The 24,861-nt window shown below is 46.7% G+C and overlaps 4 protein-coding genes across 7 annotated transcripts; all 4 read right to left on the bottom strand.

The window, feature by feature from the left end:
- Nucleotides 1-80: 80 nt before the first annotated feature.
- On the bottom strand, nucleotides 81-10,106 carry HYAL3 (hyaluronidase 3). Of its 3 annotated transcripts, none has more exons than XM_031958872.1 (4): nucleotides 10,036-10,106; nucleotides 4,339-5,246; nucleotides 4,099-4,188; nucleotides 81-1,182 (listed from the first exon to the last, which is right to left on the bottom strand). In XM_031958872.1, the coding sequence occupies exons 2-4, from the start codon at nucleotides 5,221-5,223 to the stop codon at nucleotides 1,081-1,083; spliced, it is 1,077 nt and encodes a 358-aa protein (XP_031814732.1). In that variant the 5' UTR covers nucleotides 5,224-5,246; nucleotides 10,036-10,106; the 3' UTR covers nucleotides 81-1,080. The 3 variants fall into 3 exon arrangements, with proteins under 3 accessions (XP_031814732.1, XP_031814718.1, XP_012398943.1); XM_031958858.1 differs by having other exon boundaries at nucleotides 81-1,148; XM_012543489.3 differs by lacking the exon at nucleotides 10,036-10,106 and adding an exon at nucleotides 9,133-9,216 and having other exon boundaries at nucleotides 81-1,148.
- Nucleotides 5,537-10,119, bottom strand: NAA80 (N-alpha-acetyltransferase 80, NatH catalytic subunit). Of its 2 annotated transcripts, none has more exons than XM_031958880.1 (2): nucleotides 10,036-10,119; nucleotides 5,537-7,053 (listed from the first exon to the last, which is right to left on the bottom strand). In XM_031958880.1, the coding sequence occupies exon 2, from the start codon at nucleotides 6,985-6,987 to the stop codon at nucleotides 6,229-6,231; it is 759 nt and encodes a 252-aa protein (XP_031814740.1). In that variant the 5' UTR covers nucleotides 6,988-7,053; nucleotides 10,036-10,119; the 3' UTR covers nucleotides 5,537-6,228. The 2 variants fall into 2 exon arrangements, with proteins under 2 accessions (XP_031814740.1, XP_003762354.2); XM_003762306.4 differs by lacking the exon at nucleotides 10,036-10,119 and adding an exon at nucleotides 9,133-9,213.
- A 2,370-nt stretch (nucleotides 10,120-12,489) lies between these two features.
- LOC100916007 (hyaluronidase-1) lies at nucleotides 12,490-18,279 on the bottom strand. Its single transcript, XM_012543481.3, has 4 exons — nucleotides 17,751-18,279; nucleotides 14,651-15,585; nucleotides 13,902-13,991; nucleotides 12,490-13,147 (listed from the first exon to the last, which is right to left on the bottom strand). Exons 2-4 carry the CDS (start codon nucleotides 15,554-15,556, stop codon nucleotides 12,833-12,835), a joined length of 1,311 nt encoding a protein of 436 aa, XP_012398935.1. The 5' UTR covers nucleotides 15,557-15,585; nucleotides 17,751-18,279; the 3' UTR covers nucleotides 12,490-12,832.
- A 939-nt stretch (nucleotides 18,280-19,218) lies between these two features.
- LOC100916272 (hyaluronidase-1) lies at nucleotides 19,219-22,255 on the bottom strand. Its single transcript, XM_003762308.4, has 3 exons — nucleotides 21,036-22,255; nucleotides 20,655-20,744; nucleotides 19,219-19,929 (listed from the first exon to the last, which is right to left on the bottom strand). Exons 1-3 carry the CDS (start codon nucleotides 21,945-21,947, stop codon nucleotides 19,603-19,605), a joined length of 1,329 nt encoding a protein of 442 aa, XP_003762356.1. The 5' UTR covers nucleotides 21,948-22,255; the 3' UTR covers nucleotides 19,219-19,602.
- Nucleotides 22,256-24,861: the final 2,606 nt, after the last annotated feature.

The following is a 24,861-nucleotide window of genomic DNA, read 5'->3' as shown; positions in this document are numbered from 1 at the left end:
CACAAAAAACTGACTCGCTGGACGTCAGAGCTGGAACTCTTGGCTTGGGCCGGCGGACAAAATCAGCCAGCACACGCGGAGAGCGGGGAAAGACAAGATTTTATGGCCCAGCCCAAGAGTGGAATGAAAGTCACCGGGGCACGGGAACTAGCATTTGGGTAGGTGTTCAGAACCACCTCCTGACCCCCCGGGTGGACCAGTTCCCAGGTCGTGGGCCTTGAATGCAGGGGTGCAAAGTTCACGGAAGGTGACTCAAGGCCACAGGTACGCTAGCTAGGATGCAGCTGCCCGTGAGAGTCAGCCAGAAGCCAGAGGGTAGGGACATTTTAAACCCTAACCCAAATATTACACTTTTTTAAGGATTTAAAAGCTGGAAGGAACCTTGTAGGTCATTTGGTTCAATCCCTCATTTTGCGGTGCAAGTTCCATTTGGAATCAGAGGACCTGGGTTCCAATATTGCTGAAAAACTAGATGTGACTTTAATTCTTTCCCCTCTCTGAGCCTCAGTCTCTTTATCTGTAAAATTAGGATTTTTATTTCTGAGGTATGCACCAGCTCTAACTCCAGTTCTCTTAAAAGGATGAGAAATATGAGGCATTGGGGAAAGGAAGAAATTTGTTCAAAATCAAAAATTCAGTTCCCAAATCCAGTGCTTTCTGGCACAGCAGAGAAAGGTGGGGAATATTACTAGGCTTCGTGGCAGAGGGGGAGCATTAGGAAACAGGCGGAAAAGCCACCTCAACCAATCTGTTTGGTGTCGGGGAGAATGAGAGGCCAGTGGGAACAATTTAAAGAAGCTCAGAAGGCAAAGACTGATACAGGTGGCCGCAATCAGGAGTCCCGATGGGGATAGGGCTCAAAGTTACCCCCTTCATTCTGTGCCAGGTACAGGAAATTTGCAGGTGGAGCCTTTCCAGCCTGGGTAACAGAGACATCGGAAATGGTTCCATTTGGCAGGGTCTTCCTTGATGGCTCCCAGTGTTGGTTCCAAATGTAAGAAGACGTCATCATTGCTGGGTACCCGTCGGGCACAGCGCCCATTGCCGTGACATAATTGCTGGCTGCAGACCTGGGCAGCCTTAGTTACATTGCTTAAGTAGGGGCCCAAGATGGTTGACAGATAGCTCTGGAGAAGCCTGCACTGCTCCTGAGGATGGGAGATTAAAGAAAAATCCTTCATCCTTCAGAGAAAAAGAAAGGAAGGAGACATCATAACAGGAAAAGATAATGATAAACTTTGGAGAGGATATGGGAAAACTGGGACATGAATACATTGTTAGTGGAGTTGTGAACTGATCCAACCATTCTGGAGAGTAATTTGGAACTATGCCCAAAGAGCTATAAAACTGCATACCCTTTGATCTGACAGTGTCTCTACCAGGTCTGCTTCCCAAACAGGGAAAAGTTGTAAAAATGTTTGTGGCAGCCCTTTTAGTAGTTAGTGGCAAGAAACTGGAAAGTGAGTGGTGCTCATCTGTTGGGGAATGGCTGAATAAGTTATGGTATATGATTGTAATGAAATACTATTGTTCTATAAGAAGCGATTGGGGGGATGTGCACACATATATTGTATCTAAGATATACTTTAACATGTTTAACATGTAAGAGACTGCCTGCCATCTAGGGGAGGGAAGGGAAAAGTTGGAACAGAAATGAGTGCAAGGGACAATGTTGCAAAACTTACCCTTGCATATGTTCTGTCAATAAAAAGCTATAATAAAAAAATAATTAAAGGCTGGATAAGAACTGAGGCAGAAAAGAATTAATGGCCTTGTTTGATGAGAAGATCAAGAATAAAGCCAATCCTTACATGAACTGATGCTAACTGAAGTGAGCAGAACCAAGATAATATTGTACACAGTAACAAGATTTTATGATGATCAACTATGATGTAGTTGGCTCTTTTTAGCAATGTGGTGATTCAAGACAATTCTAATAGACTTGTGATAGAAAATGCCATCTACAACCAGAGAGAATACTATAGAGATGGAAGGTGAATCAAATCATAGTATTTTTCTTTTACCTTTTGTTGATGTTTATTTGCTTGTTTTTTTCTTTTTCATCTGACTTTTCTTGCACAATATGACAAATGTGAAAACATATTTAGAAGAATTGCACATATTTAACCTATGTTAGATTGTTTGCTATCTTGGGGAGTGGGGAGGGAAAGGAGAGAAGGAGAAAAATTTGGAGCACAAGAGTTTGCAAAGGTGAATGTTGAAAACTATCTTTGCATGTATTTGTAAAGATAAAATGTTATTTAAAAAAAAAAAAACGATCGGGAGCAGCTGGGTAGTGCAGTGGATAGAGCACCAGCCCTGAAGTCAGGAGGACCTGAGTTCAAATCTGACCTCAGACACTTACCATTTCTTAACTGTGTGACCCTGGACAAGTCACTTAACCCCAATTGCCTCAGCAAAAAAAAAAAAAAAAAGAAAAGAAAAGAAAGAAATGATCAGCAGGATGATTTCAGAAAGGCCTAGAAAGACTTACGTAAACTAATGTTAAGTGAACTGAACAGAAACAACAATGCACTACACACAGAAACAACATTATAGTATGATCAATTGTGATAGACTTGGCTCTTTCAACAGTAAGGTGATTAGGGCCAATTCCAATAGTCTTGTGATGGAGAGAGCCATCTGCATTCAGAGAGAGACTATGGGGACTGAATGTAAAGTAAAACATAGTATTTTCACTTGTTTGCTTGCTTGTTTTTTTCGTTCTCATTTTTTCCCCTTTTGATCTGATTTTTCTTGTGCAGCAAGATAAATGTGGAAATATGTTTAGAAGTTTAAATATGTTTGCATATGTTGAAACTATATTGAATGACTTGCTGCCTAGGGAAGGAGGTGGGGAGAGGAAGGGAGAAAAATTTGGAACCTAAGGTTTTGCAAGAGTGAATGTTGAAAACTATCTTTGCATGTATTTTGAAAAATAAAAAGCTATTATTATAAATTTTAAAAAGAAGAAGAAGAAAAGGGAGACATTATCCCAAACAGAACTGAGACTCTGGATGCTTAGTACTAGGACCATCTTGGCCCTTCTCTCCTACACCCTTTATTCATGATTAGATAATAGTCCTCCTAGTCTTAGAATGGGAAGAAACAATAGAACATCAATTATTGGAATGGATCTCAGTGACCATCTAATTCAACTCATGTGTTAAGATAGAACAGGAGAAAATCAGGGATTATAAAGGGAAGTGCATTAGCCAGTGTTACCCAGTTATTAGTAGGAGACCTAGATTTCCTCAGGAGTATGGTACAGAGGAAAGAGAATGGGATTTGGAATTAAAGACCAAGTTTAAATTCCAATTCTCCCACTCACAACCTCAGTAACATTCAGCAGTTACCCCTTCAGGCTTTCACTTCCTCAGCGCTAACCTGAAGGAATTAGCCTAGATGGCTGCAAACAAAAATTGCTTCCAGCTCTAAATCGAAGCTTCTACCTATACTGAGGGAAAGAAGCCGAACCAAGAGAACATTATACATGGTAATGGCAACAGAACATTGTACACAGTAACAGTAACAGAACATTGTACGCAGTAACAGTAATAGAACATTGTACACAGTAACACTGTGGTGATCAACTATGATAGACTTAGTTCTTCTCAGCAATGGTAACAGTAACATTGTGTGATGATCAACTATGATAGACTTATTTCTCAGCAATAGTGATCCAAGACAATTCCCAGCACCCGAGATGGAAAATGCTATCCACATCCAAAGCAAGGGATGGGGATTTTGAGTGTAGATTGAAGCGTACTATTTTCAATTTAAAAAAAAAAAATTCCCTTTGTTCCAATTCTTCTTTCACAACATGACTAATGTGGAAATGTTTAATATGATTATACATGTACAGCCTAAATCAGATTGCTTATTGTCCTGGAGAAGGGGGAAGAGAAGGAAGAAAAATGTGAAACTCAAAATCTTATTTTAAAAAATGAATGTTGAAAACTACCTTTACATGCGATTGGAAAAAAATTAAATATTTAAATAAATAAATAAATCTAGGATCCTAGATCTGGCCTTTGAGGCTAGGGCACTAAGAATAGAAATGGAAATTCTGAGAGAATACAGAGAAGAAGCACTTACCCCAGAACTGGAAAAAGAGAGGTTACCCCAGAGGACGATGCCTTCTGCCCCCAGGGCTACACTTACTCCAATGGTCTGAACCAGGTCATTCTGGGAAGGGAGAGATGTTGCTCAGCCACCCTTGTCTCTTGGCTCTGGCCAAACCTTTGTCCCCCCTTCCCCCTGTTCCCTCCTCAGACCAGGGCCTCTGAAAGCTCCCTGAAGATTGGGACTAGTCCTCCCCTCGGATCAAAAGCTCACCTGGGACAGAAAACGCCCAGAGCCAAGGTGAGTGAGGCGGGTATAGGCCAGCACGGGCAGAACACGTGGATGTGCAAACTGGGCCACTCGGAAAGCCTCTTCCAGCCGATGTCGTGCATAGCCCTTTCGATAGACTTGAGGCAAGCCTGGTGGGAGGTAGATGCTGGGGAAGAGAGCACTAGAGGCTTCCCAAAGCCAGCGCAGTTGGTCATTGTAGGTCTTGTCTGCCTTCTGGCACTTCCCCGTGTAATTGTGCCTGCCTGGCCAGGGGCTTCGGCACAAAGGGAATCGATAGAAGCCCCACAGCCCCCTGGGACGAAGTGCCTGCCCCAGCCTCAGGGTATCCTCCATCAGTGCCCGAGCAGCCCTCTCAAAGGTAGCCCGAGCTTCTAGACGCTGCTGCTTAGGAGGCAGATCCGGCCACTGCTGGTGGACCCAGGCCCGAGACGCCTCTCGATAGATCCTGTGGCGCCCCCAGTTCCGGTTCCAGAGTGGGTGCCACTCTTCCCAGTCAAGCACAGCTAAGCCTCTGAAGCCCTTATGCATGAGGCCAGAAATCTGGCTGGCAACCAAGGTGAGGTGCTTCTGCAGGGGAACAGCTTGGGGGACACCTCCGTGGTGGATGACCCCTGTTGGCCCAAGGTAGGGGTAAAGGCCAAACTGGTTCTTGTAGAAGATGGTAACGTTCTGGCCCTGGAAATGCTGGGCCTGGTTGTACACGATGCCAAAGGCCTCCAAGGGCAGGGGCTGGCCAAAGTGGGTTTGGCATCGGGCTGTGGGCACGTTCCACACTGCAGTGAAGGGGCGGCCCAGATGCCACGAGGTGGCCCACCCCCCCACCAGACATAGGGTGGCCCAAGCCACCAGAGAGCAGGCCCCATTCATAGTTGGGCCCAGCAAGGAGAGACCTGTAGGGGAAAGAGGAGATTGGAGTGAGGGGCAGAAGCACAAGAGTTCTGGATATGAGGAAGGATCATAGTCTCTCTCACACACACAAACACACACACGCGCGCACACACACAGCCTTCCCAACTCCCATCCTCACTGAGCTTCCCTTCCATCCCTCTCACTGAACCTGTGGGTGGACCAAAAAAGGCTGATGGTTAAACTAAGCCTCCTGGAAAGGGCAAGGAGAATGCTGGAGGATTGAAGCCAGAAGAAGAGGTGAATAAGGAGAAATAAATACAAAGGAGAGCCATGTGGTCCCCATGATGGGGCTGCTTTATTTACTGCTGTCACACACACACACAGGCCCAGCATTTCCAGGGCCAGTCATGCTGCTGAACAATGGAATAATGAACACTTATTGAGCACCTACTACTGCATACAGACTTCTGTCCGCAGTTCAGATACAACACAGTCACTGAGTTTAGAATCCGCAAGACAACTAGGACAGTGTCTGAGGTATCACAGAGAGCTGGGATTGGGAAAGAGAAGCCTGGGATGGAATCCCAGCTTTGCCACTCTAGGACTCAGTTTCCCCCTTAAGCAATGGGGACAATAATACAAATGTGCAGAACCTCCCTCACAGGAGCATTGTGGGGAGGTGTTTTGTAAACCTTAAAGTGCTACAGACCTCTGGTGGCCTATCAGCCTTCACTTTCTCTGCTGGGTGGGTTTTTGGCACTCTGAGATAGGCACCCCCTAGCTCTTCCCCTTCCCCAAAAAAGAAATGCCAAAGAAAAATGGGCTAGGGCTGGCTGATATCCCATCTTCTGCCCTCACTGGGGGGGAGCAGCACTGACAGCAGGGTAGTCAGTACCCCCAAGAAAGCAGGCTTCAGGCACTGGAGATTTCAGGGCAGATCTCCCCAGATCATTCTTTACAATCCCTTCCCTGCACTCTGGCCTTCCTTCTGAACTCAGCTGAAAGGCCATGAAGTCAACACCATCAGATCTCCTTTGTCATCCAAAATATGGGGCGACCCCGGATGTCCCTGTATGGGGTCTCCACAAGGCTCTGTTCAGGGGAGTCTATGGGGGAGAGCGCTGGGGAGCTGAGAAGGGGAGCAGGTAAAGGAGGAGGGGGTGGTGGTGGTGCAGGGGACAGATGGGACCTAGCGTGGGAGTTAGAAGTAGAGGAGGTCCCCATAGTCTCCCTGCAGGGGCTGGGGGCTTTAAGTTCTGGGAGGTTGGCAGGCTGGGTGAAGGCCTGGAGGATAGCAGCAGACAGTGAGCTACGGAAGGTGATGCCTTGCACTGGCTCCCCAGGCTCATAACCCAAGTGTGCATAGAAATGCTGCTTGTCGTGGGTGGTCAGGTGCAGCCGACGAAAGCCCCGGGCCTTGGCAAAGGCCTCAGTGGCCTCCATGAGGCGTCGGCCAAACCCCTGACCACGAAGGGCCCGGGCCACAACCACTGTTTCAACCAATAGGCTGTGATCGTGGGCAACGACTCTGGAGAGGCGGGAATGGCCCAGGACCATGGGCAAGGCCCCAGGGGCAGGAGGTGGCCCCAGCAGGGCCAGGCATAGGGGAAAGGCATCAGAGGACTGTCCCAGAGAGTGCAGGCGTGAGGCTCGACTCCGGGGCCACTCCTGGTTGATGAGATCAGCACAGGCATCCAGGAGCTCTGGACGCAGGTGGGCGGGCTCCAGGGTCAGTTCTTCGAGGCCAGGGCTTGTAGCCAACGGGGCCAAAGAGGCCATCATCCAGCTGCTGGTCGGGAACTACTGCGGCTTTCCCTCGAGGTCTACGACCGATCCTCCATTCTCCTCCTGTGGAGTATCCAGAGCTGACTTCACAGATCCCAGAGAGTCAGAACTTGATGATATCTCAAGGATCATCTATTACGAATCCACCCTAACAAGACTGCCCTCTGCAGCATCCCAGACAGAATCTTTCACTAACTGGGAGAGCTCCTGGAGAGCTATCGCTAGGAAGTTTGGTCTTTATTAAATTATACCTAAATCTGCAACTTCCCAACCCCCCAGAGGCTTTCAATTCTGCCCTCATGGGATCGAGAAATTAATCTTTTTTTCTGTGGCCAACCCTTCATATAGTTGAAGATAGAGATCTTACCAAGGCTTCTTCCAGGATTCCCCAGTTCTCTAGTCCGTGGAAAATACCCACCCCCCTCCTTCCTTCAACCAATCCTTTTATGGTCTGGTCTCTGCTGGGTCTCTAGTGTAGCTTTTTTTTCCCCCCCAGTATGAACTCAGTTCAGGGAAGGAAAACTGATACTAGTCTCCTATAAGCTCCTCCAAAGACCAAAATCAAAGCTATTTTTAGATTTTCTGTGGGTTTGGGATTATTTGTTATTCCGCTGGTTTTGTTAGAGAAGAGGAAACCCTTCTCTTGGACCAGCTGTTACCAACAATGGGGACAGATTCCCCAAGCTCTAAATAGAAATCCTCAAATCCTCCTTCCCCACCCCTGCTTCAGCCCATAGGAGGAAGGAAGGAGAAAATGGACACTGGATACAAGAATCTCAAGCCTCTGCTAACCTCTATCAAGAGGGAAACCAGGCCTCTCAGAAAAGTGGAGGTCCCAAGTGAAGGGGAGACAGATTAGGTAGGTCAGGGCCCCTTAGGCCGATTGGGAGGAGGGGTTGGGGGAAAGCTGGAACAGAAGCCTAGCCTCTTCTCTTCTGAGGGGCAAAGCATGGCTCATCTTCCAGCTGACTTCTGCTTTTCTCCAGAGGATTGCAGAGCTACACAGATAAGGACTCATGTTTCCTCCCCACACAGGCTGGGTCCCAACGGTTGGCTCTCCTCCATCAAGGCCTCCCAAATCATGACTCCCTTGACTCAAGGTCTGGGAGTAGGAGGAAAAGAAAATCAATTTCCTCTGCCTCCTCCCTAGTCTAGAAATCTACAACCCAGGAGGAAGATGGTTAATGTGAGAACTCCCACAGAAAGGTCTGTTCACACTCCTTATCAAACCACTAGATCAACTGATGAAGTCTTCAATGTGGTTAGCAGAAGAATTGATAAAAATTAATGGTCAGGCAAGCAGGAAGAAGGCTCTGATAATAGAGATCAATTTAGTTCCTTGGTCTCACCCTCTAAAGGTAATCCAGTTAGAAATCCAAGTTAAGTTAAGACCCGGAGGCTAAATTTTTCCTATAAAATAATTTATGGCCCATGGCTTTGCTCTCTTCCTTTGGCTCAGTCCACTACATCAGGCTCTGTCTCTGTTTCATGGTGTCTTTCTCTTTATCCCATCCACCCCATGCTCTATGATATTTCCCCTAACTCCACTATGCTTCTCAACCCCATTTCTCCAGTGCTAAGTGCCTTTCTTAGCCTGCCAGCCCCAACCTCGAGGGGTGTTCCCTTTCTACTGGGTAATTGTGAGTTCACTAAGGAACTTGTCTTTCATGTGCTGTCCCACTCCATTTCATATTTAACATTCCCAGTGTCTACTGTATCCCTTCATTTTGTCTGTAACCTCTTCTCTAAATAAATCTTTTACCAAAGAGAATGGCCATTGTGAATTCTTCACCAGACCGAACCTCAATTTATGATACCTTCCATCATTTGGTGACAAACCCCACACCATAGATCACATCACAACAATGAACCCAGTTTCAGAATTTCTAAGTTCAAAGAACCACTGAACATCAGAGATAAAACAGATTCTAGAAATTGGCCCTTTCAACACTCCCATTTTACAGATGGGAAAACTGAGGCCCAGGGGGGGATGACTTAAACCAGTTCACATATGAAGGGTCAGTTCATAGCTGAGCTGGAACCTTAAACCAAGCCTCCAGACTCCTAGCTCACAGCTCCTTCCACAATAAACGACTACTATCCCCTCCTCTGCTCCCCCACAGCACCTTCTTATATACCTACCCTCTTTGCAGAAAAGGAGTCAAACCAAGGGAAGGAAGAGATCCAAAGGAAGAAAAAGGGGGCTACCCTGCCCGTTGCCCAGTGCCTGCTCCTCTGCTCAGTTTGAACCCTTTCTTGAAGAAGGAAGCTTCATCTGTTTCCTGTCCCCACAGGGGATGGGGGTAACCCAGGCACACTTAACCCCTGCAGTTCTGGAGGTGGAAGTGGGGGTGCTAAGAAACAATTATGCCTGTCCTGCTTCTGACTAATCTCCCTCTTCTTCCCCCCTCCCCTACAAGTTCCTATCAAAACCTGGATAAGATTTGGGGGTGAGGGAGCAGGGAGGGAAAGGGGTGTTGGTCTTCCCTATGAAATAGTACCCAGCACCTCTTCTAATCCTACTATACTTCAGTTTCCCCCTTTATAAAACGGGGAATCTGGGCCGGGACTTCCCTGAAGGAAAGACGCTCTATTGTAGGGAAGCTCTCAGGGTCCCTTCTAATAGTGAGGGACCCCACGACAAGGCCCTGCTGACAGACAGTGCCCAGACGCACACACGAATAAGAGGGAAGGGCGCCCAGCCGGACACCTGGACAGAAGGGGAGGGAGGGTGCCCAGCCCGACTGGAGGGGACGGCGGGCAGCGGACAGGAAGAGAGGAGGCCCAGCAGGACACCTGGAGAGAAAGGGAGGGAGGGCGCCCGGCCCGACGCCAGGGGACGGCGGGCAGACAGACACAGGGACAGCAGGGGAGGGGGTGCAGCAGGACACATGGACAGCAGTGGGGGAGGATTCCCAGCCAGACTCGAGGGGACGGCGAGCGGCCGGACGCACAGACACGGGACCAGCATGCAAGCGGTGAAGTCAGACTTGGGGGGGAAGCAAGAGGGGAGCGGGGGGAGGGGGGGTGGGGCGTGATACTAACATGTTGCTCCCCAGCTTCTGGCTCTTCCGCGGCTGCCGAAGCTTCCCGGACCGGGATCCGTGCTCCGCTGCTGCCGGCCCCGCGCTCCCCCCCCAGCGGTGAGGAGGACATACAGCAGCTGCCGCACGCCACCGCCCTGGGGGGATCCTGGTCCTTTGCCTCGGGCCGGGCCCGATTGGGCAGCGGGCCGCTGGGGGTGGAGCCCGCTTCACGAGGCCGTGCCCGGTCTGGTGAGTGCGCACGTGTGTGAGCACGTACCCTGCATTAGTGTGTGTGCACCCCGCACCAGTCTGTGCGTGACGTGCCCTACCTCAGTGCGGAGTGACTTTCCTAGGCTCGCGACAGCTAACACTTGTCACTGCAAGGAGGGTTTCCCAATTCCCAGGCCGGCTCTCAGTGATGGCTTGCCCTTCTGTATAAATCCATACACTAATTAGAACAATCCTGTTGGGTCCTGAAGAGGTTAAAAAAAAAAAAACTGCCTCCCCCCTTTTTTTTGCAGAAGGGGAGGATATGGGGACAGAACGCAGCATACGCTATCAGAATGGGCTCATGTCTTTGCTAGTTTTGCCGAATGATTTTTTTTTTTCCTTTCTTTATTCCTTACTTTAAAAGATGGCTCCTGGGGGAAAGAGAGGAGAAAAATACTCAGATGTGAAAGGAATGTAAAAACAAAAGGAATCCTTTAAGCCCAGGGTTAACTCGAGCACACACATAAAAGTCTACACCCCGGGGGCTACAGAAAATCCCAAGTTTTAGAGTTTAAAAGGATCAGCTGCTGGCACACTGAAGGCACTTAACATTAATTGGCTGACCTTCCTCCAATGAGTTTATGCCCTAGTGTGTGCCCATAATGATTGGCAATTGGCAGTAATTTGGTGCACTGGAGTCACAAGATCTGGGTTCCAATTTCACCCTAGATTTTATTACTTCTCTGAATTTAGGCAAATAAGTTATTTTCTTCCTCACACAAAATAAAATACATATCTTCGAGTTCTAGGAACACCAGCTGTTATCCGGACATATGTGTGTATAGAGCAACATTATTAATTTCTGAGCCCTCCATGGAATTGGAGTCACTGTGTATTGACTGCTCTCTCTGGATCTGGAGATAAAGGATCACTCTCAGCACCCCTGAAGCTCTGGGCTTGATGACAAAGAAACTCACCTGGAAGGAAAAGGGAACTCAGATTCTTAAGCTCAATAGCTTTCTTCCCTGATCATCTCTTTATCATTTTCATGATGAACAAGCTGATATCAAAAAATCCTGGAAAGATTTACAGAAACTGATGCTAAGTGAAGTGAACATTGTACACAGCGACAAGATAACGTGATGAACAACTGTAATAGACTTGGTTCTTTTCAACAATGAAGTGATTCAAATTAGTTTCAATAGACTTGTGATGGAAAGAGCCATCTGCATTCAGAGGACTATGGAGACACAAGTATTTTCACCTTTTTTGTTGTTTGCATATGTTTTTTTTTTTTTCCTCAGCATGACAAATATGAAAATCTTTAAAAGAATTGTATTCTTTTAACCTATATCAGATTGCTTGCTATCTTGGGAAGGTAGAAGGAGGGGAGGGAGAAAAATTTGTAACATGAGGTTTTGCAAAGGTGAATGTTGTAAACCATCTTTGCACATATTTGGAAAAATAAAATAATTAAAGGAAAAGAAAGAAAAATCATTCTCATCTTGTTCAGTGGAGTTCAGTTAAAAATGATCCTGGGAGAAATTGCTGTCTTCAATTGTTCATTTCTTTTTGATATTCAGCAAAGAATTGCATAGGTGAATAAAATTATTGATTTTTGTCACTGAATAGAAATATTTGCATATAAGTGCATCTAGAGGGTCACAGACAGTGGGGGAACTCTGGGTGAGGTATAAGACCCTTCAACCCAGAGGGAACCCGCTAACAATGTCTGGTTTGGCTCCCCATCTCTCCTCAGGGCTCTTGACCTTTCTGAGAAGTCAGGGTGGTGACAACCTGTGTTATGATTGAATCAAAGTGATACCAGTGGCAAATTATGTACAATAGCAAGTTGTTTATGTGATCCCACGTGCAGTGTATACTTAGCACATGCCCAGTGTTGTTTTGTCTACATAAGGATATGAAGGTATACAACGGGGAAAGAACTGGGAATAAATGAACTCCATATTTCCATCATCCTCAGGAGTCCTGCCTCATCACTTTTCCACTAAGGTGGTAAGTTTTAACCACCCCAACTTGGAGGTTCTAGAAAGCAGAACGCAATATTTTAATCACCCTGGCATGGGGACTCTAGAAAGCATGGTACATTTTGTTACCCCAGCTTGGGAACTCTAAAAAGCAGGATACAAGAAGTTCACTATCCCAGGCAACCTTTCATCCCAATAGCCCCTGACAATGGTCTATTCTCCTTCCCAGCCTTTTACCCCAATAGGAAAAGTCTGACCCAGAGACAAAACCATCATGAAGTATGAGAGACTTTCCCCCCAATGTAATTTATAATAATGTTCCATGGAATAACATTGTTCTCCTTTTTACAGTGATTTATAAAGCATTTTCCTCCAAACACCCCACTAAAGTCCTGTTACCTCCCTTTCATGGAGAAGCAACATTCAGAAAGATGGAATAAGTTATTTAAGATCACACAGCAGAGTGATAATCACTGAAGGGCGGGAGGCAGTGACAGAACAGTTATAGAGGGGAAGCTGTCTCCCACCAGGTTTAGACCAGGACTGCAAAGGAGAGCATCAAGAGACCCTTTCAGCTCTTCTCTTCTTCCCATGCAAGCCAATATTTCTTTAGAGGAGTCAAGGGCTGCCCTTCTCACAGCGCTCCCCAAACCAGCCTGGATAGCAGCGACACTTAAATTCTGTTTTTATCTTGGTCAAGGCTTCGTCTGCCAAGAAACCTTGCAGGATCAAGTGCCCAGTGTCTGGCTGTCGATGAATAGAAAAGCTGTCTGGGCTGAGGAAAAGGAAGGCCTGGGGGTGATATTGTCGGCGGGCACATCTGCCATTCCCTGAGCACAGCGCCTCACTGCAGAGGTGGGCACTGCTGGTTACATTCAGAATGAAGGGTCCAAGGGTGGTGTCCACATAATCCTTAATGGCCTGGCAGGATTCCTGGGGGCAGAAAGCAGACAGCCTTAGTACTAGACTCACCCAGGCACCTCCAGGAACATTTTCTACACTAGTTTTGCATGGGTACAATGAGAGGCACCAGGGAGGTTCAAGGCTGATCTCATCTGGACACCCCTAAGAACAGAGCCCACATTAATTTTGCCTGACATCAGTAAGGCTCAGCCTCAGCCTCATCTGGGCATCTCCAGAGGCATCAGAAATTCTCAGACCCAGCCTTAAATGCACCAGAACGAACAGAGCGCTTGATAGCTTTGCCTGGCATCAGAAAGGCTCAGGGCCAGCTTCATCTGGGCACCCCTAGGAATAGTGCCCACATTAGCTTCTCCTGGCATCAGGAAATATAATAATGTCTTTTATTTCTTCATAGGTTATGAATTTATCATTTTCATTTTTGATACTGGTAATTTGGTTTTGTACTTAATACAAAACCAAATTACCAGTATCAAAAAAATTACCAGTTTAAAAATTAAAAACTGGGTATTTTTTATAAGCAGGAAATTTTATTTATTAATCCAATGGGTTCTTTTGCTTTCAATTTTGTTAATCTTTTCCTTGATTTTTAGGATTTCTATTTTGATATTTAATTGGAGTTTTTTAATTTTCTGGTTTTCAAAAATTTTTTCATTGCATACCCAATTGGGTAATGCCTCTTCCTCTCTTTTATAATGTGCATTTCTGCTAGTCCATTGTCTACATGTGACTCTGAGTCCTCTGGCCTCTCCCAGGTCCCACTCACCTTGGTGTGCTCATGTTCTCCACTCAGCCATACCACAATGCCATCTGTCCCCTGGGCCAAACTCTCCCCAATGGTATTCTCCAACTCCTCCTGGGGAAGGGGGGAGAAATGGAGAGGGGAATGGAAAATGCCTTTGTGAGAGTATTAACATCTTACCCCTCCCCCAATGCATGAAGGGACAAAGGGACATGCCATCCTCCTCAAACCTGAAGGGACTACTCCTAACAGTGGAGGAAGGGTTCAACATAATAGTTTGCATTTCCTCTAGTTTAAGGTTTACAAAGTGCTTTCTTCCCAACAGATCTCCCCTGTAAACACTGTAAAGATCTATCATGCTCATTTAGCAGGAAAATAAACTATTAAGTGTCCTGTCCAAGGTCACTCAGCTAGCAAGTATCAGAGGCAGGATTCAAACCCAGGGCTTCTGACTGTGCATCAAACATTTTCAACTATACCACAATGCTTCAGTGGGGCAGGGAGCTGCCCACCAATGAGTATGTCAGGTGTCGGGGGAGTGATCTCCTACAAAGTGGGAAAGAGAATCCCCCAGTTCCTTGAAATCTGGGCTGACACTAAGAAAGAAAACCATCCCCAGAAGACTCAAGGTAGGAATGGGCAACCCTGGGGAAGGCCCTGGGTCTAGCTTGGCACTCAGAGTATGGGCAAAGGCTTTGAGCTACGCCTGGTCTGACTCTAGTCAAAACAGAATGGAAGCTTAGGAGGAGAAGGGACTAAAGGGAGGTGCTCACCAAGGGCAGAAAACGATCTGTCTTCCCATAAAAAATCTGCACGTAGGGCAAGATGGGCCGGCCAGGATTTGAAGTCCTCTCTTCCACTCGGAAGGCCTCGTGTAGCCTCCCACGGACAAATAGCAGTGACTTCCCTGTTTTGGCCAGCTCCGGGGGAAGGTAGATGCTAGGGTAGAGGGTTCGGCTCTGCTCCCACATCCAAGATAACTGATCATTCAAGACCTGGATCTTTTGATGGCATTCCCCTGTGTAGTTGGGCTGCTGGAAGTTGTAATTGTAGCAATCTGGGAAACCATAGTAGCCCCAAAGTCCCCTGGGTCGCAGGAACTTCCCCAGCTGTAAGGTACCAACCATCCATTGCCGGGCAGCCTCCTCAAATTTTTTCTTAGCCACCTTCTCTACGTGGCATGGGCACCAGTCTGGGTGCTTTTCTCTTACCAAATCTAGAGAATGCTCCTGGTATATTTTCTTTGAGTCCCAATTCATGGTCCAAATAGGGCGCCATTCTTCCCAATCAATGACTACAACCCCCTTGAAGTCAGGTTCAGGCAAAGTGGTCATGATGTCTTTATAGGACTTGGCCAGGTGGGCACCAAAACTGGCATTCTGAGGCAAGCCCCCATTGATGGGCTGCCCAGTGGGTGTATACCATGGGTAAATGCCCAGCTCATTGCTATAGAAGATGGTCATGTTTGGTCCCTTGAAGACCTGGTTTGGGTTGGCTATTACATGGAAGGTGTCCAGGCTGATGTTCACCTGAAATTTCTGTTGGCACAAATAGGTGTTGGCATTCCAGATGGCAACAAAGGGGACGTTGGGCAGCACAGGGCCCCCTGAACCCCGAGTTTGGTCTGGATAGATCAGCAAAAGGGCACAGATGAAAAACATGAAGCCTCCTGGAGCCATGGTGCATAATGGAATCAGTAGCTCAGATTCTGTTGTGACAGGACAGTGGCTGGTGAGTTGGTTTTAATTTCTGCTTTCAGAACCAAGAAGTGAGCTCATACTTATAAACACACACACACACACACACACACACACATACACACACACACACACACACACAAAATCAGACTCTCAGGTTAAACATTCACTATTTCAGAGATTGGATGTCCTAGGATCAGATACCATGGCAAGGTCAACCAACAGGTGACTCCAGAACTCCCAGATTAAACAGTCACTAGAGCACAGTTTGTGAGGGAAACTCTGGGATTAGGCAGTAACTAGAATGGGCAACCCATTAATACCATATCTATCTAATCAAGCCACTGGGGATTTGTCTAATCAAGCCTAAATTTGGAAAAGAAGAGGCTAAAATACCACAAAGTCAAGCCATTTGGGGGGTTAAGTATAGAGGTGACTCTCTTTGGCTCTGCCCTTGCCTTGGCTGGTAAAAGGTAAGAGAGAGAGAGAGAGAGAGAGAGAGAGAGAGAGAGAGAGAGAGAGAAATGGGGAAGATAGGGTAGAGAGGCAGGGAAACAGACCAGTGGGCTCAAGATTGCAGGGACTGGGGAACAGGGAGATAGGAGAATGGGGTCAAAAAGCAAGAAAATACAGAGACACGAATAAAAGAAATAAGAGGACAGGAGGATGAAAAACAGGATTGAATTGGGGAAAAGAGGGTTGGAGCACCAGTGGATGAGATAGGAATTTGGGGGGCCCATAGAATGGAAGTACTAGGGAATAAAAAGGAGAGTTAAGAGAACAGGTGAAGAGGAAGGCTGGGGGATGGTCAATAAGTGTAGAGGGCCAGAACTCTGGAGAAGTATACTTGAAACAAGGTGTTAATTCCGTTTTGGTCAGGTATACTTATTGTGTATCTAATTTATATTTTAATACATTTAACATCTACTGGTCATCCTGCCATCTAGGGGAGGGGGTGGGGGGGTAAGAGGTGAAAAATTGGAACAAGAGGTTTGGCAGTTGTTAATGCTGTAAAGTTACCCATGTATATATCCTGTAAATAAAAGGCTATTAAATAAAAAAAAAAAAGAAAGAAAAAGAAACAAGGTGTTAATTCAATGGAATTGATGAGATTATGGTTCTTTAGTTCATATATATACTTAGTTTGGTGATGTAATGGTACCATGTACTAGGTAGTACAATGTGCCAACTCTGGAGTCAAAAAGACTTGAATTCAAATTCAGCTTCAGGCACATACTAGCTATGTGACTCCAAGCAAGTCACTTAACCCTGTTTACCTCAATTTCCTCATCTGTAAAATAAACTGGAGGAGGACATGGTAAATTATTCCAGTGTCTCTTCCAAAAAAACTACAAATGAGATCCCCAAGAGTCAGACATGATTGAACAACAATTAAAAGAAAAAACCCTACTATGCACCAGGCATTGTGGTAAGAGCTTAGGACACAAAGAAAGACAAAAACTAGATCATTGCCTTCTAATTCACATTCTAATGGGGGACATAGCATACCGGGACCCAAGAACAACATACAACAATCAGGAATGTACTGGGTATATGTACTGGATATATACAGAATAGTGGATGGAAGACAATAAATGATGGAAGGCATTATTAGCAAGTGAGAAGTGGGGGGTGAAAGCAATAGGGATCGGAAGGAATTTGAGGGAAGCCAGGAGAAGGGTGACAAGAGATAGCAAACCTCAAAGCATGGAGATGGGAGATGGACTATGTAAGGAATAGTAAGCGACCGGACTGTAGAATTCACGGAGGGGTAAATAAAATGTAAGAAGCCTGGAATGACAGAAAGGGGCCGGGTTATAAAGGGCAAAGAACTGAATATTTAATCCTGGAAAAGGAAGTCATAATGAGGAGTTACTGGATTTTATGGAATAGAAGTGGACGTGACATGGTTAGAGCTGTGCTTTAGGGAAAAGAATGGGGTTCCGAGATTACGAAAGGCAGGCGTCCAGAGGAGGAGGGAAGCGGAGCAGAAAGAGCAAGGAGAATCCAGGAGGATGCTGGGACAGGGGAGTGAAGTGACAGGCTTAAATGATGGGATTGGAAGAATAGGGAAATAAGGGAGACTTTAGGGGTGGGGAAATGGGAGAATAAGGCTGCGGAGACGAGATAGGACAGGAGAATGAGCTGTGGCCGACGTGGAGATCCGAAAACTTACCGCCACTGTGCAGGTCCCCCTCCCGTAATGCTTTACGGGGCCAGCAGCCTCGGGATGAAAGAGAAGCGGCTGATTCCCGTGGAAACCTTTACAGAAACCCTGGGGCTAGTAGTCGGGGCAGGGAACTGTTCCTTCCTTGGCCCAGACTTTAAAGCTTTCCGCCTCTCCCTCCCTCCACCCCCACAAAGGCCAGCTCTCTGCCCCGAGGCCAAACTGGAAGCCCGGACCCGAGTAGACGCCGGCCCGGCGGGAGAAGTGAAGACCTTTGAGTGACCGGTTCTTTCCCCCACCGCCGGAGGAGGAGGAAGTCCAGAACTGTCCTCCCCACCCCTGGGGAGGCCAGCACAAACCTGTGTTCCCGATTACGGGGTGGAAGGGCCCGGGGCTCCTTCCCTCCGAGGAGGCAAGCACACACCTGTTTCCAATGGGAGGATAGGGAAAGGAGAGGGGCCCCGTCCTCCCCTCGGGGCAGTCAGCACAGCACACTGCTCCCAGTGGGGGCTGGGAGTGGAGGGACAACATCTCGGTGTCCAAGCGGGAGAGGAGAGGAGAGGCAGGTTGGGATTAGCCTGAACTCAAATCTAGCCCTTCCATCTGTCCCACCCTGGACGCTCGGATTTGGGGTCGCAGCTACCACGCCAAGACAAAGAAAGTACTAGTCCTTCGGCATTTTGGTTAGTTTTCGTTAGTTTTCTTGTGGCTCGAAGCACCAAGGGCTGAGAAAATGCCCTGAGAGTAGATGGGTGGGGGACAAGGGAGATGGGGAGGCCCTTCCCCCATTCCCAGGATGGATCTGTGAGCATGACTGTGCCGTGTCATTGACTAAGTGGGTGACTGTGCTTGCGGGACTGCTGGGTGGGGGTGGGGTGCGGCAGGGTTTTCCACTGAAAAGATTTCCGTACCCAGAGTCCGAACCACTAACCAGCTCTCCCTGAGCCCACTGTGTGACCCCTCAGGTGGGACCGGCCACCTCTAGGCATTACTCCGCTCCCGGATCTGCCTTCTTTGCCTCCTGTCTGTCACGTGTGTATATGCGAGTGTGTTAGAAGTGATGTGAGGATGCTTTCGTACAGCAGTGACCAGATGTAAATTTGGTTAGTTCTGGCTAACTTTACATGTGCATTCATTCATTCATTTAGAAAGTGCAGTATTTACTGAGCTTCTTGTGCCCAGTTTTGAAATAGAAACTATATGGGAAAAAGGTTTAAACTCCTGGACTATCCCGGTCTGTTTCCAGCTCCGGGAGGGTAGGGAATCTCGCTTTTCCTTTATTTCTAGAGTGCCTAGCATGCCATACAAATTTGATTGATTATTAGTGTTTGCATCTATAAGTGGGATCACATGTATCTACGATTGTAATTCTATATGTCATTGACTTCCTCTTGTTGAGGAGTGAGATACCCTAACATCATTGGGGGTCCCCAGGCCAATGTTGAAGGTTTTACGAATTTGCAGTCCCAGTCTCCAGGCAAGGTTTGGTAAAAATATCTTTATTTTCACTGAGCAGCTCTCTCAATGGGCCCCTTCCTGATTAGGAAGATAGCAGAGTTTGGGGTACAGAGTTTTGATTTTATGTAGCTTTCTATGGTTTAGGGTTAGGGTGACTAGTTTCCAAATCAATAAAGGGAGGCTATTGTTTTCCAGGCCAAACTGATTCCCAGATTCGAGGTGGGATTTTCCCATGGGAACCAGGTAGAAGGGTGGGGATCATTTTAGGAATTTTCCCAGAGGCCAGGAGGAGTTGAGATTCAGGGTTTTTCTAACCTAGGCCCATCCCTACCCCACCCCCCCAAAGATCAGGGGGACAGAGTCCTATTACATCAATCTCACCCTGCTGATGTTAGTTACTACATTAAGGAGAGGGAGAGTCATCCTGGAACTCGCATCGTTCTCCATTCCAGCCTGTGTAGCATCGGCATTCAAACTCAGTGGCCATCCTGGCTCTGGCTTCATTTGTCAAGATGCCCTCTACTCCCAGACGCCCACTGGTTGGCTGGTGCCGAAGAGAGAAGCTGGATGGGTTGAGGAAGAGGAAGGCTTGGGGATGATCTGGGCGGCGGGAACAGCGTCCATGTCCTGAGCACAGAGCCTGGCTACAGAGGCGGGCACTGCTAGTCACATTCAGGAGGAAGGGGCCCAAGGTGGTGTCCATGTAATCCTTGATAGCCTGGCACGATTTCTGTGAACAAAGAGAGGATGGTCTCAGTGCCAATGTTATCTGAGTAGATTTAGAGATGATGAAATGGACCTTCTAGGGGAATGATGCAATTTCTGAGAAACCCTAAGGTTACCCAGCCTTGGGAATGTCACAAACAAATGGCTACCAGAGGACCATCTATTGATCAGTAAGCCATAGAATTCAATCATGGGATCTGCTCCACCTCTAATCGGTACTCTTCAAGAAGCCATAGAATTCAATGATGGGAGCTCTCCACCTCTATTCAATACTCTTCAATCCCCCCCCCCCCCCCCCCCCACACACACACACCAGTTTTCAATTGTACCTTTAAGTCATAAAACTACTGAATCTGATCTTTGTTTCTCTTTCCAATAAAATTATCTTCTTGCTTCTAGCTCTTGGCTAAATTCCTTTCCAAATTAGCTGCCTCTCAGCATCGAAATAGATCTTTGCCCCTTAACTTGGAGTTCTAATGGAGGAATATCAGGCCTCAATGACAGACCGATAAAGGTCCAGTATTGAGGGAACATTACCCCCCCCCAACATCCCCTTTCACACTCCCCCCACCCCCCCTCGCCTTCCCTGGATGCCTAGTATCCATAAACAATCCAATGATTTGGGGCAGAGTTGAAAATGCCTTCTTGTTTCCATTGATCGTTCCCCTAGATATCAGTCCCCAGGCCTTGTTTTAAGGCCCCTCCTCCCAAGCCTCAGGCTTTCCTCACTTTGCTGTTGTAGTTCGACCAGCCGATCCACAGCACGATTCCATCTGTTCCCTGGGCTGCACTCTCTCCAATGCTCCTCTCCAGGTCCTCCTGCAGAAAACAAACCCAGAGCTGAGGGGATTACGGGGTCAGTAGGGATGGGGGAGCAGAGCTGCCATGAAGTCCTGGATCAGGGTGAAATTAGCAGATCACACCAACATTACTTACAGGGCTTCATGGGAGTGAGAAGGTAATAAATAAAATCTAGTATTCCCAGGCATCTCAGTCCAAGGCTGGGGTACCTGTCAGTGACAATGGGGCTCTGATGTCTCCATACTGGACCCCACATTTAGCCTTAGAGGGATGGATTGATTGGCTGGAGGAAGTTGTAAAGACACTTACCAAAGACAGGAAGCGATCGGTGTTCTCATAAAATATCTGAGCATAAGGCAGGATGTGTCGGTGAGAACTCCTGGTTCTACCTGCTACTCGGAAGGCCTCTCGGACTCTCGAGCGGACATAAAGCAGGCTATGCCCGTTGCCTGCCAGCTTTGGGGACAGGTAGATGCTGGGATAGAGGGCACGGCTTTCCTCCCACATCCACTGAAGGCCGTCATTCTGGTCCTCAATTCCAGGTAAACACTGACCTGTATAGTTGGGGCTCTGGAAGTTGTAATTATAGCAATCTGGGAAATCATAATAGCCCCAGAGCCCCTCGGGCTTCAAGGACACTCCCAACTTCAAGGTGTCCAGCATGAAGGCTTTGGCCGCCCTCTCATACTGCTCTATGGCTTTCCTCTCCACCCACCAAGAATACCAGTCCGGGTGCTGTGCCCTGATCATTTCCCGAGAGCGTTCCCGGTAAATGTTCTTGGATCCCCCATTGCGAGCCCACACCGGGCGCCAGGACTCCCAGTCAATGACTGCCAGGCCCCGGAAATCTAGTGTGGGCATAGAGGCCAAGATATCCTGGCGAGCCCTGGCCAGGTGAGCATCGAGGCTGGCATTCTGTGGCAGGCCTCCATTAACAGGCTGCCCGTCAGATGTGTAGAAAGGGTAAAGGCCCAGCTGATTGCTGTAGAAGATGGTCATGTCTGGCCCCTTGAAGGCCTGACCCGGGTTGGCCACGATATCAAAGGTTTCCAGATCAATGTTGATTTGAAATTTTTTCTGGCAGAAATTGGTGCCAACATTCCAGATGGCAGCAAAGGGGACATCGGGGACCACAGGAGCCACAATGCTCTGGCCTGGCGTGGGCAGACACAGCAGGAGAGCATATAGATGTAGCCCCACGGAGAAGGTATTCAGAGCCATGATGTGCAGGTGGGACCAATTCCCCCTGACTCGACTCACTAGGAGGGCAAGTTAAGCGGGCACTCAGCTTGATTCTTCAGCCTTCTGCCTTTGTTTTCAATTGACAGCAAGCTTTATGCAGAGCCTTCGAGGACCTGCCCATTCTCAAGCACAAATCCCTCCCACTCTTCATCCATCAAAGCAAGCACTGCCGGTTCCAGGTCACTGTTCTAGTTTGCTCTGAACTCTTCAAGTGAGTTGTCACCTGGCCTGATGTCTTCCCCAACCTCAGTCCTCACTTCCTCCCTTGCTAACTCCCAAGATCAGAAAAAGAGAAACAGTCAGTACAGAGTGGGCTCTCTGGGCACAGAGAAGCCCTGAAGCACCTGCTGGCCTTTCAACTATCAGATCACAAGATTTACCACGGGAAGATAAAGGGACCATAAAAATCATTTATCCAAATCCAGTTTTGTTTAATGTGTCCCCCTGGGGCAGTGTGTGATGAGGTACTTCTCAGAATTCTATTTGTAAACTCATAACATCTAGTACCCAGGATTACAAAGGTAACTAGGGTGGTTCAGCTGAGTAGTTCAGTGGCTAGAGGCCCAGCCCCGGAGTCCGTAGGATCTGAATTCAAATGTGACCTTAAGTGCTTACAAGCTGTAGTACTCTGGACAAGTCATTTAACCCCATTCCTTCCAACAAAACAAACCAAAAAAAGGAAACTAGAAGTTAGTGAAAATAATGACAAAATGTATTTCTCATCCAAATTCAGAGAATTCTCCTTCCTCCCCACTAGAATTCTACTTTTGGATCCCTAGGTTTTCCTGGGTGTGGGGTCATTAACCCCCTAATTTATTTTACAGATGAGGAAACAGATGTCTAAGGAGGAAAAGAGGAACTTGTATAATATGTGAAAACTTGTTGAAAACCTTTTTAATTTAGCTTAAAGAATTAAGAAACATTTTTCTAGTTGATTTAAACTGTATCCCCCTGATCTTTGGGGGGTGGACCTGGGTTAAAGAAACCCCTAAAGCTCAACCTTCTTGGCCTCTGGGAGGGGCCCCACCCTCCTGTTCCTAGGGGAAACTCCCATGGAGATCTCCCTACAATTCAATTGGAGATCTTGACCTGGGGCATAATCACCACCCTTTATTGAATTGAAAAGTAGTCCCTTAAATTCATCTGGAGATTGCTCCCCAGTCTCGGGCCATAAAAACCTAATATAATCAAAGCTTGAACCCCAAATCTTTGCTAAAAATCCTAACAGGATCTGGCCCACTGAGAAGTTGTTTCTTCTTAGTGTAAACCCATCTTTGCTAAAAACCTACCTTTGCTAACATTCCTCTTGGAAGACCCTGCTGAAAAGTTGTTTTCTCAGTGTAATAAACCAATTTTTTGCCAGAAACCTTGCCTGCATTTGGGACTGTGACTTCTTTTGCAAGAACCCGCACACTAGCCCGGGGATCTCATCCTCATTTCTCAACATTGTCAACCATCCTTTCTAGATTTTTTCCTTTAGGAAAGTGGGAAAAGAATCAAGACCATAAGCTAAAGACCAAGGAATGTGAATTAAAGGTGCTAACCAAGCTTTGAATACAAAATGCCTCATTTCCAGTGAGTTGAAGATGTCCCATTGGTTGGGATAGCTACCCCCTATATATTGCATGGCCTTCTCTAGTAGCTCAGAGGGAACCAGAATAAACATCTCTAGCCTCATTTTTCCTGACTCTTCTTCAAGGGAAATTTTATTTCTTGTAAGAGAGGAAATAAGAAGTTGAAGCTAAAAACCACTCTGCTCTCCTCAGAGAGAATGGGTATTGGGCTAGAATGATATCTATCTGCTCCCTTAAGTATTGTTTGTCATGTTCATTGGGACTCCAGGCTTTATATCCAAGGCTTAAACCCTTTCCCACCAAATACCAGTTCTACAATGAACACATATAGCAAGTTGCAAAGAACTCATTTATCCAAATCAGTAGCAAAACAGAATTTGGAGAAGATAGATATACATTGAAGAATATATATCTGAAATATAAAGTGAAGGAGCTCTCTCATTGGAAGTGAGATAACTCAGCTCAACCAAGATAGGGAGTCCTGGACCTCACCCAAAGGGAAACTTCCCCAAACTTCCCAGAGTACCAGTAAACTGAAGATAGGGACATAATGGAGACTGCCAACTTCTCTCACGGAAATGGAAATGTGGCTGACCTCATCTATCTTTCCTCTTAAAGCTAGAACTCCAAAGTCCACAGCAATTGTTGAGAACCGAGAGTTCCAAATCAATGGATTTGCCAACTTAAGTTAGACAGGTTAGGATCTGTGCCCTCCCCCCCACCCCCAAATGAAGCTCTATAGCACATTAAGGGCAGAAGCTTCTTTTCCGTTCAGAAGGGATTAAGACCTTCATGGAGAAGAGCCCTTTGGGCAATATCTGTTGAAAAATATCGACCCCTTCTCAGAAGAATGTTTTTATAGGAATAAAATAAAAGACATTGAACTCCAAAGGATATTAATTATGTTCAAATATAGATGTCAAAATATTTTTTTAAAACCATCCAAAAAAAAAAATACAAATAAAAACAACCAACCAAACGGAGTCCACATTAAGAACTCCTGCTATAAATGTTACCTCAAATTGTCTTGCGGTAGAGAGATGTCTAAGGGTATGTTACATGAGGCAGGGAGATCAGTGTCAGTTTGGACATTTCTCTGAACTAGAGATGTTTGAATTCAGGGTAATGTTAAATTAACAGAATTATTTCTGACAGACTTATACCTAAAACAGAGCACAGAATGATAGCTTTTTTTTTTTTTTTTCCTGTCAGTGAAAGCACCTACACTACTAATCCTTATCAATAATGATGACCCCATGATGGCCTATATGTCAGGTACTTTACAAATATTATCTGATCTTGCCAAAAACCCTGGGAAG

This window comes from Sarcophilus harrisii, chromosome 1 (genome assembly GCF_902635505.1).
Source record: "Sarcophilus harrisii chromosome 1, mSarHar1.11, whole genome shotgun sequence".
NCBI classification, from domain to species: domain Eukaryota; kingdom Metazoa; phylum Chordata; class Mammalia; order Dasyuromorphia; family Dasyuridae; genus Sarcophilus; species Sarcophilus harrisii.
Note: the sequence above shows the minus strand (reverse complement) of the source record. Positions and strands in the feature narration are given on the sequence as shown.